The following is a 12,267-nucleotide window of genomic DNA, read 5'->3' on the forward strand; positions in this document are numbered from 1 at the left end:
TTCTGCCATCGCGTAGGTTTCGTATATATGTACAATATATATGTATACATGGGTACATAGGGGACAAGTGACCCAGTGCTAGCAATGAGTATGAGTATGTACATGCGAAGTGAATTCAAGACTCGGTAACTTGAGGTCAGTGTCAACTGAACAATCAGAGTTCACTCATCATTTTAAATCATTGCTCTAGTTTTTGAAGTAAAATTTTTCGCACCAGTGAAAATAATAAATGAGAAATGGCGGAAAACATTGCGAATTTAAATGAAATAAAGAGTCAAGCGCTTAATGCATTTTTAAATGAATTCGGCGAAGAAGCAACTCACTGTGTATGTGCACCCGGTCGTGTCAATGTCATCGGAGAACATACCGATTACAACGAAGGGTTCGTCCTACCCATGGTAAAATTATAATTATATCTAAAATTACATCAACATTTAATTTATCCCCGTTAATGAATGCGTCAACCGGTATTTATTTAATTTGCTAAATAACAGAAGAGAGATTAGAGATTTAAACCAGAAGAGATAAGAGATTTAAACCTGTTATAAAGTTGAAATATTTTTTCCGCTCAAAATGATAAGAGGCAACTCTGACATTTATGAATGATTATGTAATTATGTAATTAATATATGAGCTTATTTAATTCATTTAATCTAGGGGCTGTAATATTTATATCAAGGAAGACTCGCATGAAGAGTATATTAATATATTATATAAATTTTAATGGTTTTTTGAATTTTGCAGGCGCTTCCAATGGTTACGGTAATTGCAGGAAAGCCCAATGCGACGAAGATCTGCACTATTATATCTGCTAGTTCTGCGGTGACAAGTGTCAGCAAAGCTCAATTCGATATTAGTGATCGATCGGCAATTAAACCTGGCGATCCAAAATGGGCGAATTACGTGAAAGGCTGCGTTGTGAATTTTCCAAGTATAAATAGCATTATTTAATTATTTAATTCGATCCCGATTTGTTTAATGATTTTGGTATTTGACAGATTCGTTGACAGGCTTCAATGCTGTGGTGACATCGAGTGTACCAGTAGGTGCCGGATTGAGTAGCTCGGCGGCACTGGAAGTAGCAACATTCACTTTTCTAGAGGCTATAACCAATCAACCGGTTGCTGATCCCGTGGAGAAGGCGATATTATGTCAGAAAGCTGAACATGATTTTGCTGGTGTACCCTGTGGTATAATGGATCAATTTATATCAGTCATGGGAAAAGAGGGACACGCCCTTTTACTCGATTGTCGTGATAAATCTGTCGTTCAAATATTTATGGAAAATCTAACGAATTATGTATTTCTTATAACGAACTCTAATGCACCTCATAAATTATCATCGAGTGCGTACCGCGAGCGGAGAGATGCTTGCTTCGAGGCAGCTAAAATTTTGGGGAAGAAGAGTCTTCGAGATGTATCGTTGGAGGAGATTGAGAGTGAGAATGGAATATTAACAGTGCAATTTATATTGAATTATTAAATAATTTCACCGATTTTTTTATTGTCACAGCTTTGGAGAAGAGAGGTGCGTCGAAGGTGATGTTGAATCGTGTTCGCCATGTGCTCAATGAAAATTTGAGGACTCGAGCCGCAATGGAAGCATTGCAAGCTGGAGATTATGAACGAGTTGGTGATTTAATGAATGCCAGTCATGATTCACTGCGCGACAATTATGAGGTATCGTCTCCGGAATTAGACACTCTTGTTAATTCTGCTAGAAGTGTTGAAGGGGTTCTTGGGAGTCGTTTAACCGGCGCTGGATTCGGCGGTTGTACTATCACTCTTCTGAAAGAACAGAGTGTATCGCAGGTCATCGATAAAATTAAACAAACGTGAGATGTTTTATTCTAAAAGAGAATATAATAACAGCAGTAGAATAACAGTTGATCATTTTTCTCATTTCCTTTTTTCTTCTCAACAGATACACGGGTAATGCGAATTTTTATATCGCCAAGCCTTCAGCTGGAGCAAGACAATTGGATTGTCGCTGATTTATTTTGGAAATTGAAACGTGCTCTCATTATCCCAATACTGATTATTTATCACAGATGCATGTATAGTGGAGAATTGTTGACGCACTGTCTCGGGATCACAGGTGATGTGTAATAAATTTTGAATTTTGGCATTTGGGGATGCATCCTAGATTTATGGACGTCAGTAATTAGTGCCGAGTTACTGTTATCGAAGATATCATTGAGGACTCTGAAAATAAAATGATTTATCATTCGCAGGTTGTAGCGAAATTAATACAAAATTACCTCTGAGCGTCTCATCAAGTTCATTTTCACTGGAGCATATCCTCATCTCTGAAGGCTCAACTCCCCGGAAAATATTAATAACACTCGGTTTTAAATTGAAAAATATGAGTGGTTGACCTCTTATAACGAAATCTTGAATCAGGTTCTTTATTCCTTTGGCAGCGGTAAAATCAGCCGCCTGAATGTGGGTTGAATCGATGACAACGGGAACATTATTTCCCGATCGTGTACCATGTTTACTGATAATCGCTCTGACATATTCGACACTGGGAAATGCCAGACTTCTATCTGGAGTGATTAACAAGTATTCACAGCCGCTGGGAGTCTAAGAGAACATTCGAGTATCTATGAAAATAATCAATGAATAATAATCTCAATTAAAAATAACTAACCATTTTTTTAATAACTTTGAGACTCGGTCGGGCCGATGCATACAAGAGGAACAATAAATTCACTCCTATTCCGATGACTATTCCCAACTCCAAATTGACAAAAAGACAACAGATAAAAGTGATCACTGCCGGTATTAAATCAATCTCTAATCAAGTATAAAAAATAGAATATTGATTACAACTTAATATGAAATAAAGATAAAATCTAAATGAAGAATAACGTACTTTTTGTTCTCCACATTGGTTTAACCACGTGAAACTCAACCATAAAGACAACCGCTGCGATAATAACTGCAGCTAGTGCAGACTTTGGGATGAAATAAAGATAGGGAGTGAGAAATTGAAGAGATACGAGAACGAGGATACCAGTATAAACACCGCCCAGAGTAGTTTTAACTCCCGATGAGTGATTAACTGCCCCTCGACTTAATCCACCACTAACAGGCATCGACGAGACTAAAGAGGATATTAAATTGCAAAGACCCATGGCCAACATCTCCTGAGTTGCATCAATAGGTTTGCCATCAGCTGGAGATTAAAATGATGATGATACAATTGATGATAAAATTTTCTCGTTGGAAAGGTCAAGTGAAAACAGTGAAAGTTGTACGTACAAAAAACTTTGGCAAGTGCAATTGTTTCCAAAAGACTTAAGAGAGGTACAACGATACATCCAGATCCAAGTGCGGAGACCATATCAATGAAAGTGTAGGTTACGTTCCCCTCAGTTGTTGTGAATGAGGGTAATTGTAATCTTGGTAAGCCTTCTCTGACGTGACCAGTTAAAATAACCGGTGACGATCCCAAACGGTTCTCCAGGTACCAACAAAGTACAGCTGATACAACAACAACTAATATATTCCGTGATGTACTCAAAAACCACAAAAAAGCGCCGACTATTTTCGCCGAAATCCCCGCAGCTTTCCTATCCTCCGAAACAACAGGAATGTCCTTGACTTTCTGTACAAAGATATCACCGAAAATTCATCATTTGGAAATGTAAAAAATTGGATAAAAACAGGGCGAAGCTGAATGCTTAATATACTTGCTCTGAGAATTAATAAAATTATAATAGCTGTGAGTCCCCAGACTGCGTCCCAAAGTCGAGTATCGCAGACGTGCTCGAAGACATTGTGCCATGTATCCAGGAAATTGCCCCCAGATATTCGAATCCCTAGAATATCTTTAACTTGACTCGTTGCAATGATTATTGCCGCGGCGGATGTGAAGCCAACAGAGACCGGTCCGGAGATAAAATCGATGAGAAATCCTGAACGCGTCGTGGCATGACACCAATAAACAATAAAATATTGTAATACCGTAATTTTTTCTAGAGTGAAAAAAAAAGGACTTACCCAATTGAAGGATTCCCATGAACAGGGACACAAGCCCGGACATAAATGCCAGTAGAACAGCAAAATCGGGGCCTAAATGGGACCGAGAAAGTGTTTCACGTGTTAAAATAGCAGCAATAGCTGTTGGTCCCACAGGCACATCCTTGCTTGATCCGAAGATAGTGTAAACAAAGCATGCCATGAACGATGAGTATAGGCCATACTGAAAATATTTATTTATTTATAAATATTGTATTATAAAGGGCCAGAGGACTCGTCATTATAATTATTTACCTGGGGTGGAATGCCAGCTACATTCGCGTAAGCAATAGCTTGTGGAATGACAGTTAATCCAACAGTAATTCCCGCAACAAGATCACTCACGATATAATCACTCCTGTATTTTGGCAGCCAATCGATAATTGGTATTCGTCTATAAAGTAATTTTTTTTTGAAGCATCTTCTCATTCTGTGGCACAGCCATGATTTACTGGAAAATCTCTCTTTTCTATTTTCATCCCCATTCCAGACAACTGTAATAATTTTCCCAATAATTACCAATTTAGCAGTAATTATTATTATTACTTACTGTTGTCTGTCGATGATTTTTCACCCCTTATAATATCATTGGAAAAATTATTGATAATCGTGGTTGTACCTTCTGGTGAACTCGCGAATCCGGTCAGTCGTACCTCTCGTACCACAGATTTATTCTCGTCCTTCATTTCGTACCTTGACATCTTTTATTTAAAACTTTTATCAATTACATTTATTTAATTTGTTACTCGAGCTCCAAGGATTTTCGTGCAAGCGGTTACTGGAAGACGACAGTTAGTTCTGTCTCTTGTAGTTGTCACACCAATCTCTTCCCTCAACTACAATTATAAAAATCATACTCTACCATTTTTTAAATCTATTCTCCTATAACGAAACATTTTACTCTCATTAATATCACGATGACTTAGCACAACAATTTATTGGATTATAGTAACAATTCACTGGTGGTATTTAGTTTGAATTAAAATTTAAAAAGAAGAGTAAACAAAAGGAAAAAGAAAGAGAATGGGAAATTAGAAAGGAGTGGAGCAGAAGGTGAAACTCAGTTTTTGAACTGACGGCTGTTTGACAATTGACATCGATGTTATCAGGTACTTACAGACTGACAGGCTGACAGGCTCCACTCACTATTCTCCGGATACCAGGTAAGATACATCTTCTATTGAGGGGGTAGAGTACTACAATTACTCCACGCATGCGCTTCTTTTTCAAAACAATGCCACGTGCTCTTTACCGCATTATTTATTGACGAGCTCATGATGGAATGCTCCATCAAATTGTCAATTCTCCTCCCCCTCCAAGCGACAACTATTCAGGGAAAAAAAACATTCGCAGGATTGAAAGAAAAATCATAAACGTCAAATTGTTTCACAAGCTATTCTCTTTTCATTTCAGAGAATAACTAGTCGCGGATTCTCGGAATAATTATTTTATTTTTACAAGAAAATAAAACACAGGACTCACGAGATAAAATATTTTTTACGATTAGTCATTAAACATTGGTAGTACACACATGCGAGATTGCATGCACTGAATTTATTACAATTGTTCTTGAAGGATAATGATAATGATAAAATAATTTTTGTTATACGTAACGGGATGGATATTTTATTATAAAAAAAACCATTGGCTGCTGATGGCTGTGGAATTACGTAAAAGAATTTTTTTAAGCCTCAAATCGTCTAGATCGTTTGGGACGCGTATTATTCATGATCAGTGGAATGAAACCGCATCAAAACGCAAACTGGCTTTGTATTCTCTACTCGATTGTGTAAATTCAAGGTCTTCCCAGTCATTCCCAAATGCTCCTCTAGCTTTTAAATTTCCAACACCAAAATTACCATCGATATATTCAACAAATCAATTTAACCGAGACGAAAATGAAATCATCAGGATAAAAAATTCCATCACACCATATTTTCACGATTTTATAATGAGTTTCTCAAAAACAATTTCCTTTTGTCAACAAAAAATGTTTCATAACAGGTCTTATGATAGTAATTATTTCGTGCGTTTCCTGTAATCAGAAGTGATTTTGAGATTGCACAGAGATTCAAACGAGAGAAGTGTCCATTGTGATATAAAATTTGAATTTCCTCTTATTCCAAGGAATTTTAAGGCTATTAGATCTCAATTGGGTTATTCTCGCGATTATTTTTGCTTCAGCCTTCGAAAGAGCAGTTTCCATTTTTTCATTGATCGATTGATTGATTTAACACAGCCTTCGATCGCTATTTGTTTAAACGATTTAATTATGGACTGCTGACTAATGACGATTAATGATTTCAATCCGCAAAAATAAATCTATTATTATTATTATTATACAGATTACATAATCGGGATTAATTCAATAAATGAATGGGTATAAATATATTGAATTACTAACCTATTACGATATATCGAAATTCAATACGAGTTAATTGATCGTTTTTTTTTTTTTAAGAATTTCAAATATTCCCCAAGTACAAAAAATTCAAAAAGTATCTAGAAAATCCCTAAAAATCTAGGGTCAGTGTTGCCTTCTAGTTGTGAAGATTGAGACTAACGAACAGGTGCTGTTTTACATATATACAGCTGTCCATTTACCTGTGTATACGGAGGAATAAATAAATCATAGTAATAATATGTAACAGGAGAAAAAAAATTGAAGGAAAAGAATCAAGGGTAAATAAATTTTATTGTCTCGATCAATCCTCTGCTGTACTCGATACATATATTATTTGAATTTAGAAAACAGGTCAACCAATTGCGACGTAAAAAGTTTGGTCGATCGAGATTTTAAGAGTCGACATTATAATAAATAGAATCCAATTGAACAGGTACGATAATCAAATCGTCAACAATAATTCCACATTGTGAGAATAAAATAGTAAGTGAGCATGAGTACTAATTATTTTTAATGTCATTGACAATGTAGTCTGAGGAATGTAGTTCTGAGGAATTTATGAGAGTAACACGTGTTTAATTTAATTCTTTAATGCAGGAAAATGGAGAAATCCGGTGCATCAGACATTGTTATCGTCTCTGGTAATTCTCACCCCGAGCTTGCAGAATTAATAGCAAAGTAAGAATACCGATTTGTCGATTTATAATAAAGTCTCAGTATAATGGAATTTTCATAATTTTCAGTCGTTTAGGCGTTAAAAATGGTGGTTGTACTGTTTACCACAAAAGTAACCGGGAGACAATGGTTGAAATAGGGGATTCGGTTCGTGGGAAGGATCTCTATATCATCCAAACTGGTACAAAAGATGTAAACAATAATATTATGGAGTTATTGATAATGGCTTACGCCTGCAAGACTTCGTCAGCTAAAAACATCATTGGGGTGATTCCATATTTACCCTATTCCAAACAATGTAAGATGCGTAAACGAGGCTGTATTGTATCGAAACTTCTAGCCAAGATGTTGTGCAAAAGTGGTCTTACACATATTATTACCATGGATTTGCATCAAAAGGAAATTCAAGGGTTCTTCGATTGTCCAGTCGATAATTTACGCGCCAGTCCATTTTTACTGCAGTATATTCAAGAGAGTGTGAGTATAAATAATTCTGCACCTGTTCTGTCTACATATTTTAAAATATTCTCTACCCTCAGATTCCAGATTATCGAAATTCTGTTATTGTCGCTAAAAATCCTGGAAGTGCAAAGAAAGCCACGAGTTATGCTGAGAGATTGAGAGTGGGGATAGCCGTTATTCATGGTGAGCAGAGAGAATCAGAATCTGATATGAATGATGGTAGAAATTCACCACCATCAGTATTACTGTCATCAAGAACAATGGAAGTAGGTGTTGGGGTTCCTTCCCATCCTGCTAAAGAGAAACCACCAATTAACGTGGTTGGGGATGTAAGCGGTCACATTGCCATAATGGTGGTAAGTACTCTTTATCTTTACTATTGTCTCTTTCTTACTGATTAATCATCATTGATTGACCATGCTTCAGGATGATATGGTCGATGATATGCAGTCATTCGTTGCGGCAGCTGAATTATTAAAAGAACGAGGAGCATACAAAATTTATGTTCTCGCAACTCATGGACTTCTCAGCTCAGACGCTCCAAAACTCATCGAGGAATCCCCCATCGACGAGGTAAACTAAATTCTCTATTATATTATAATACTATTAATAAATTCTACACGGAATTTATGAAATATTTATTTTATTTAGGTGGTTGTGACTAACACAATTCCCCATGAATTGCAAAAAAGTCAATGCGCCAAGATAAAAACTGTTGATATCAGTATACTCCTTGCAGAAGCTATCCGCCGAATGCATAACAAGGAATCCATGTCGTACTTGTTTAGGAACGTCACCACAGAGGATTAAATTGAAACCGCGAGTTATGGTTATTTTCTTATAAAACGTACTAGCTTTTGTGTAACGATGAAAACGAGGAAATGTTATGAGTGTAGATTCGATAAGATTCAATTAATCAGATTGTGAGTATCGTCTGAGGGAAATGATAAACTCGATAGCGATCCTTTGGTCACTGTTTCAACTACTTTAGGGACCACATGAGAATCATGTTTGTTTCGTAATTTTCTACAATCAACCGAAGAGTACACAGTACTGAATATTTCAGGGGCATGCATGAATTTGATATATATAGATATACCGGAAATAAGATTTAAAGGTTCACATTGTATGGATAAATCGACAAAGCAATCTTGGTCCTTGGTCTTACTATTTTTTTACATTATATCGAATGTCTACGAGAAACCACAAAAATGTGTTTGTACAAATACTCATACACTATTCCAATCATGTATTTTTTTTCTCAATTTTTACATTTACATCGTGAATTATTCTTCATGAAATTGAATTATTCTATGTAAAATTATATTATAATCATTGTATTTTGCACTGTAGAAGCGCTAACCAAGTGATCATGTGCATAAAAATAATAATCTGTGAGAATTATTCTCTGGATGATAATAATAATTATTGTGAGTAAATAAATTAAGTGTATTGATGTTACCATGGTATCAAATAACTGCTTGGCAACTGTCTGTTATATTTCCATGTCCTCAATAATTTATCCAGAGACAGTTAAGGAAAAGTAATAACTATGTCGAGGGTGGAACAATTGGGATTGAGTGAAATTTGTCTTTCGCTTCAAAGCGATGAGAAGAAGAAGCGATTGAAGGCACTGGAAAAATTTGAAAATATAGTCTCAAGCAGGGATTGGTCAAAAAGTGAATTATTAGAGATATGGCAAATAATGAGTAAACACTTGGCAAAATCACTAACAGATAACGCAGAATCTTGCAGAAACTTGTCTATTGAAATAACAAAGATATTACTATCATCTCTCCCTGGGTTGGGAAAAAATATAATATATTTAATGCCGGTGTTAGTGCGACGCCTAGGATCCCAGGAGATGATCGAAACTTCGGAGGAAGTCAGACTGAATTGTGTTGTCCTACTTCGAGTGATAATTAAAAAATACGAAGAGCATTTACCGGTTTATATCGATGATATTATGGTAATACTCGCTAAAACAGTAATTGATAATTATCCGAAGATAAAGAGTGAGAGCTGTGAAGCTATTTCTGAACTGGCAAGGAGCATTCCAACTCACTTTTATGCTAAGAATGAAATGATTGTCCAACCGGTACTGAGTAATTTCAAGCATCAACATTACAGAATTCGCGTGGCAAGTGTCAAAGCTATTGGCAATGTTTTACGGTATGGAAATAATAAATCTTTGCCAGATGTCGCCTCTTGCCTGGCCGCCAGATTATTCGATCAAAGTGGAGTTGTTAGAGCAGGTAAATCATTTTTCTATTTCAGTGTTTAAACAATTTATCAATATTATGACGTTACTTTTTCAGCTGTTATCGAAGTGGCTGGTGATTGGTTATTGAACCTTCGAGATCGATACAGCTGGTGGTTCAAGCTGTTACCTCTTCTATTAACTGGACTTCACGATGAAATAGCAGATATTCGACTGAAAGCCCAGACTTTATGGTGTGCCACGGGTAAACAATTCCTCCAGGAAAACGAATCTGACGAGAAAATAAAAGATAAAATGGATTATTTGACTTCCCCTCCTGAGCATTATCCACCAGGCAGTATGATAACTTTAATTTTAATTGATTAATTAATTAATTCGCCGAATTATATTGATGTATTCTTTGATTTCATTTCATGCAGTCGAAAGACCCAATTTGGGATGTCGAATAATCGTCCAACAGAACCTGAGTAAATTAATTACTGGGATATGTAATGAGTTGGATGATTGGCTGGCGGACATACGTGTGAGATCAGCTCAGTTATTAGCTGTACTAGTTTTAAATGCAGAGCAAGATACAATTCAACATATAGAGAAGCTTTTACCAGCGATGTACAAAGCTTGCGCTGATGAGGATAACAGAGTAGCTGTCAATGTCATTACAGCAGCTGAATATATGGGATATTTCGTTCCACCCCAAAGTTATTGTCGTCTTGTCCTTCCGACTATACAAGAGGGCAATATTCATTTTGGACATTTGGCATTTTTCTCCGCTATTCTCCGAAATAGTCCACGTCAACCACTCGTCGAGCAACTGGAAATTATTGCCCGTTTCTTACATCAATCGTATATTTGTCGAAGTAAAAAGGCGAAATATCAACGGGAATTATTGAATTGTTGTCATGCATTACTTCAAGTTTGTCAAGAGGTTTGTTAATAGAATTACGACGTGATACATATTTTAATGATAATAAATTATTTTTAGGATTGTGTTATTGTGTCTCGGCAACTGTTTATCGCGATATTCACCGCTTGGTCATTATCGCACGAGCAAGTGACGCAAAATTTTGCTAAAAAATTATTGGAAAAGCTGAGGGAGAAGAGCGGATTTGAAACTCTACAGGATTTATACATCTCGCATCTCCCTACATTGCTGGATGATTTGGAGAAGACTGCGAATACTTGGACGGCTCATAGTGCAGAGGTGAAAATATTTCAACTCTGTTTAACAGAAGCTTATGCTGCAGCTCTCGAAAATTTCAACGTTCTTCTATTAATCCTGAGAAAAACCATGGAAAAAGACTGCGACGTCGAGCTTAAATTGAAATTGTTTATTCATCTGTCGGAATTATTCCAGCATCGATGTGAATTTTCCACGGGGCATGAAGACTACAATAAATTTATTGTAGAATTCCTGAAAGATATATTAATCCCGTATTTAGTGTGGACTGCGGGGAGATCAGCTGAAGCGCTTAGAACAGCAGCTATTGGATGTCTATGTGCAATTTTTGATAATCAAGTCGATGAAATTGATTTTAAACAGGAGGTGGACTCAACGTTTTGTGATAAACAATTGTTTTTGCCAATTTTCCAAGAGATAAAACCAGTACTTATATCTCTGGTCGATGATAATTCACGGAAAACACGATTGTTCGCTCTTCGTGCTATATATTTGATGATAAATCATGCATCGAAGGTACGGGGTTTGACTGAAGAGGATATCATTGAGATTTACCCTGGAATCATTCGAAAATTGGATGATAGTTGTGATGATATCAGATTTGCAGCTGTGGAAACATTAGTTTTCGTGTGGAAGGCGTCATACAAGCATCAGTTCAATCTCGGTAGCAGTCATATAGATTATCTTTATACATCCATCATCATCCACTTGGACGATCCAGAAGAGCATTTCCACACTCTCGTATTTGGTAACTATAAAAAAATATATTACAAATGCATATTCTATATTTATTTTTGCAGATGCAATGATGGAACTGGCGGAAATAGAACCTGTTATGCTTGCGGATAAAATAGAAAGGTGTAAAATTAATTTTCGCAATCAAAAAGCATTGGAAAAACTCCAGGACAAATGCCGGAATTTAATTAATTAAACAACGAATGAATGACAGTCACTGTACAATTGAAAATAAAAATGTAAAAACCAGAGTACTAGTTAGTGATGAAATTGTACAAATTATATAATTCGAGGAATTGACGATTTAATAATTTTTTGAGATTTTATGAGGTTCCCCTGATACTTTTTCAGTATGAATGCTTTTTGTTTATTTGTTTAACTAAAATTTAGCCGACTGTAGAACGTGCGGAAGGGGGAAACCACATCTTGTGGAATTTCAATGAAAAAAATTATTCAATATGTTGCAGATATACCACTAATAAATTTATATTTACAGAATGAGCGCGTTGTCTTAATGGTAACGTGCTTGCCTACCACGCCGACGGCCAGGGTTCGATCCCGCCGTCA

The 12,267-nt window shown here is 36.2% G+C and overlaps 4 protein-coding genes across 10 annotated transcripts; 3 read left to right on the top strand and 1 right to left on the bottom strand.

The window, feature by feature from the left end:
• The first annotated feature begins 74 nt into the window (after positions 1 to 74).
• LOC105273149 (galactokinase) lies at positions 75 to 2,154 on the top strand. The gene is made up of 5 exons (XM_011315413.1): positions 75 to 398; positions 745 to 931; positions 999 to 1,439; positions 1,514 to 1,835; positions 1,925 to 2,154. The coding sequence occupies exons 1-5, from the start codon at positions 237 to 239 to the stop codon at positions 1,992 to 1,994; spliced, it is 1,182 nt and encodes a 393-aa protein (XP_011313715.1). The 5' UTR covers positions 75 to 236; the 3' UTR covers positions 1,995 to 2,154.
• On the bottom strand, positions 2,114 to 9,970 carry LOC105273148 (sodium-independent sulfate anion transporter). 4 transcript variants are annotated; one of them, XM_011315410.1, is made up of 11 exons: positions 9,878 to 9,970; positions 5,144 to 5,352; positions 4,577 to 4,862; positions 4,282 to 4,520; positions 4,009 to 4,210; positions 3,703 to 3,923; positions 3,268 to 3,613; positions 2,879 to 3,181; positions 2,654 to 2,799; positions 2,262 to 2,586; positions 2,114 to 2,205 (listed from the first exon to the last, which is right to left on the bottom strand). In XM_011315410.1, exons 3-11 carry the CDS (start codon positions 4,725 to 4,727, stop codon positions 2,165 to 2,167), a joined length of 1,974 nt encoding a protein of 657 aa, XP_011313712.1. In that variant the 5' UTR covers positions 4,728 to 4,862; positions 5,144 to 5,352; positions 9,878 to 9,970; the 3' UTR covers positions 2,114 to 2,164. The 4 variants fall into 4 exon arrangements, with proteins under 4 accessions (XP_011313712.1, XP_011313714.1, XP_011313711.1 ...); XM_011315412.1 differs by lacking the exon at positions 9,878 to 9,970 and adding an exon at positions 6,431 to 6,497 and having other exon boundaries at positions 4,646 to 4,862; XM_011315409.1 differs by lacking the exon at positions 9,878 to 9,970 and adding an exon at positions 6,431 to 6,497.
• On the top strand, positions 6,585 to 8,650 carry LOC105273147 (phosphoribosyl pyrophosphate synthase-associated protein 2). Of its 3 annotated transcripts, none has more exons than XM_011315405.1 (7): positions 6,585 to 6,708; positions 6,775 to 6,913; positions 7,028 to 7,108; positions 7,174 to 7,582; positions 7,645 to 7,923; positions 7,994 to 8,140; positions 8,219 to 8,650. In XM_011315405.1, exons 3-7 carry the CDS (start codon positions 7,032 to 7,034, stop codon positions 8,375 to 8,377), a joined length of 1,071 nt encoding a protein of 356 aa, XP_011313707.1. In that variant the 5' UTR covers positions 6,585 to 6,708; positions 6,775 to 6,913; positions 7,028 to 7,031; the 3' UTR covers positions 8,378 to 8,650. The 3 variants fall into 3 exon arrangements, with proteins under 3 accessions (XP_011313707.1, XP_011313709.1, XP_011313708.1); XM_011315407.1 differs by having other exon boundaries at positions 6,775 to 6,863; XM_011315406.1 differs by having other exon boundaries at positions 6,782 to 6,913.
• Dnaaf5 (Dynein axonemal assembly factor 5) lies at positions 9,096 to 11,998 on the top strand. Of its 2 annotated transcripts, none has more exons than XM_011315403.1 (5): positions 9,096 to 9,822; positions 9,886 to 10,125; positions 10,208 to 10,713; positions 10,771 to 11,713; positions 11,766 to 11,998. In XM_011315403.1, the coding sequence occupies exons 1-5, from the start codon at positions 9,120 to 9,122 to the stop codon at positions 11,894 to 11,896; spliced, it is 2,523 nt and encodes an 840-aa protein (XP_011313705.1). In that variant the 5' UTR covers positions 9,096 to 9,119; the 3' UTR covers positions 11,897 to 11,998. The 2 variants fall into 2 exon arrangements, with proteins under 2 accessions (XP_011313705.1, XP_011313706.1); XM_011315404.1 differs by having other exon boundaries at positions 10,771 to 11,629.
• Positions 11,999 to 12,267: the final 269 nt, after the last annotated feature.

This window comes from Fopius arisanus, unplaced genomic scaffold (assembly GCF_000806365.1).
Source record: "Fopius arisanus strain USDA-PBARC FA_bdor unplaced genomic scaffold, ASM80636v1 scaffold00004, whole genome shotgun sequence".
NCBI lineage: Eukaryota > Metazoa > Arthropoda > Insecta > Hymenoptera > Braconidae > Fopius > Fopius arisanus.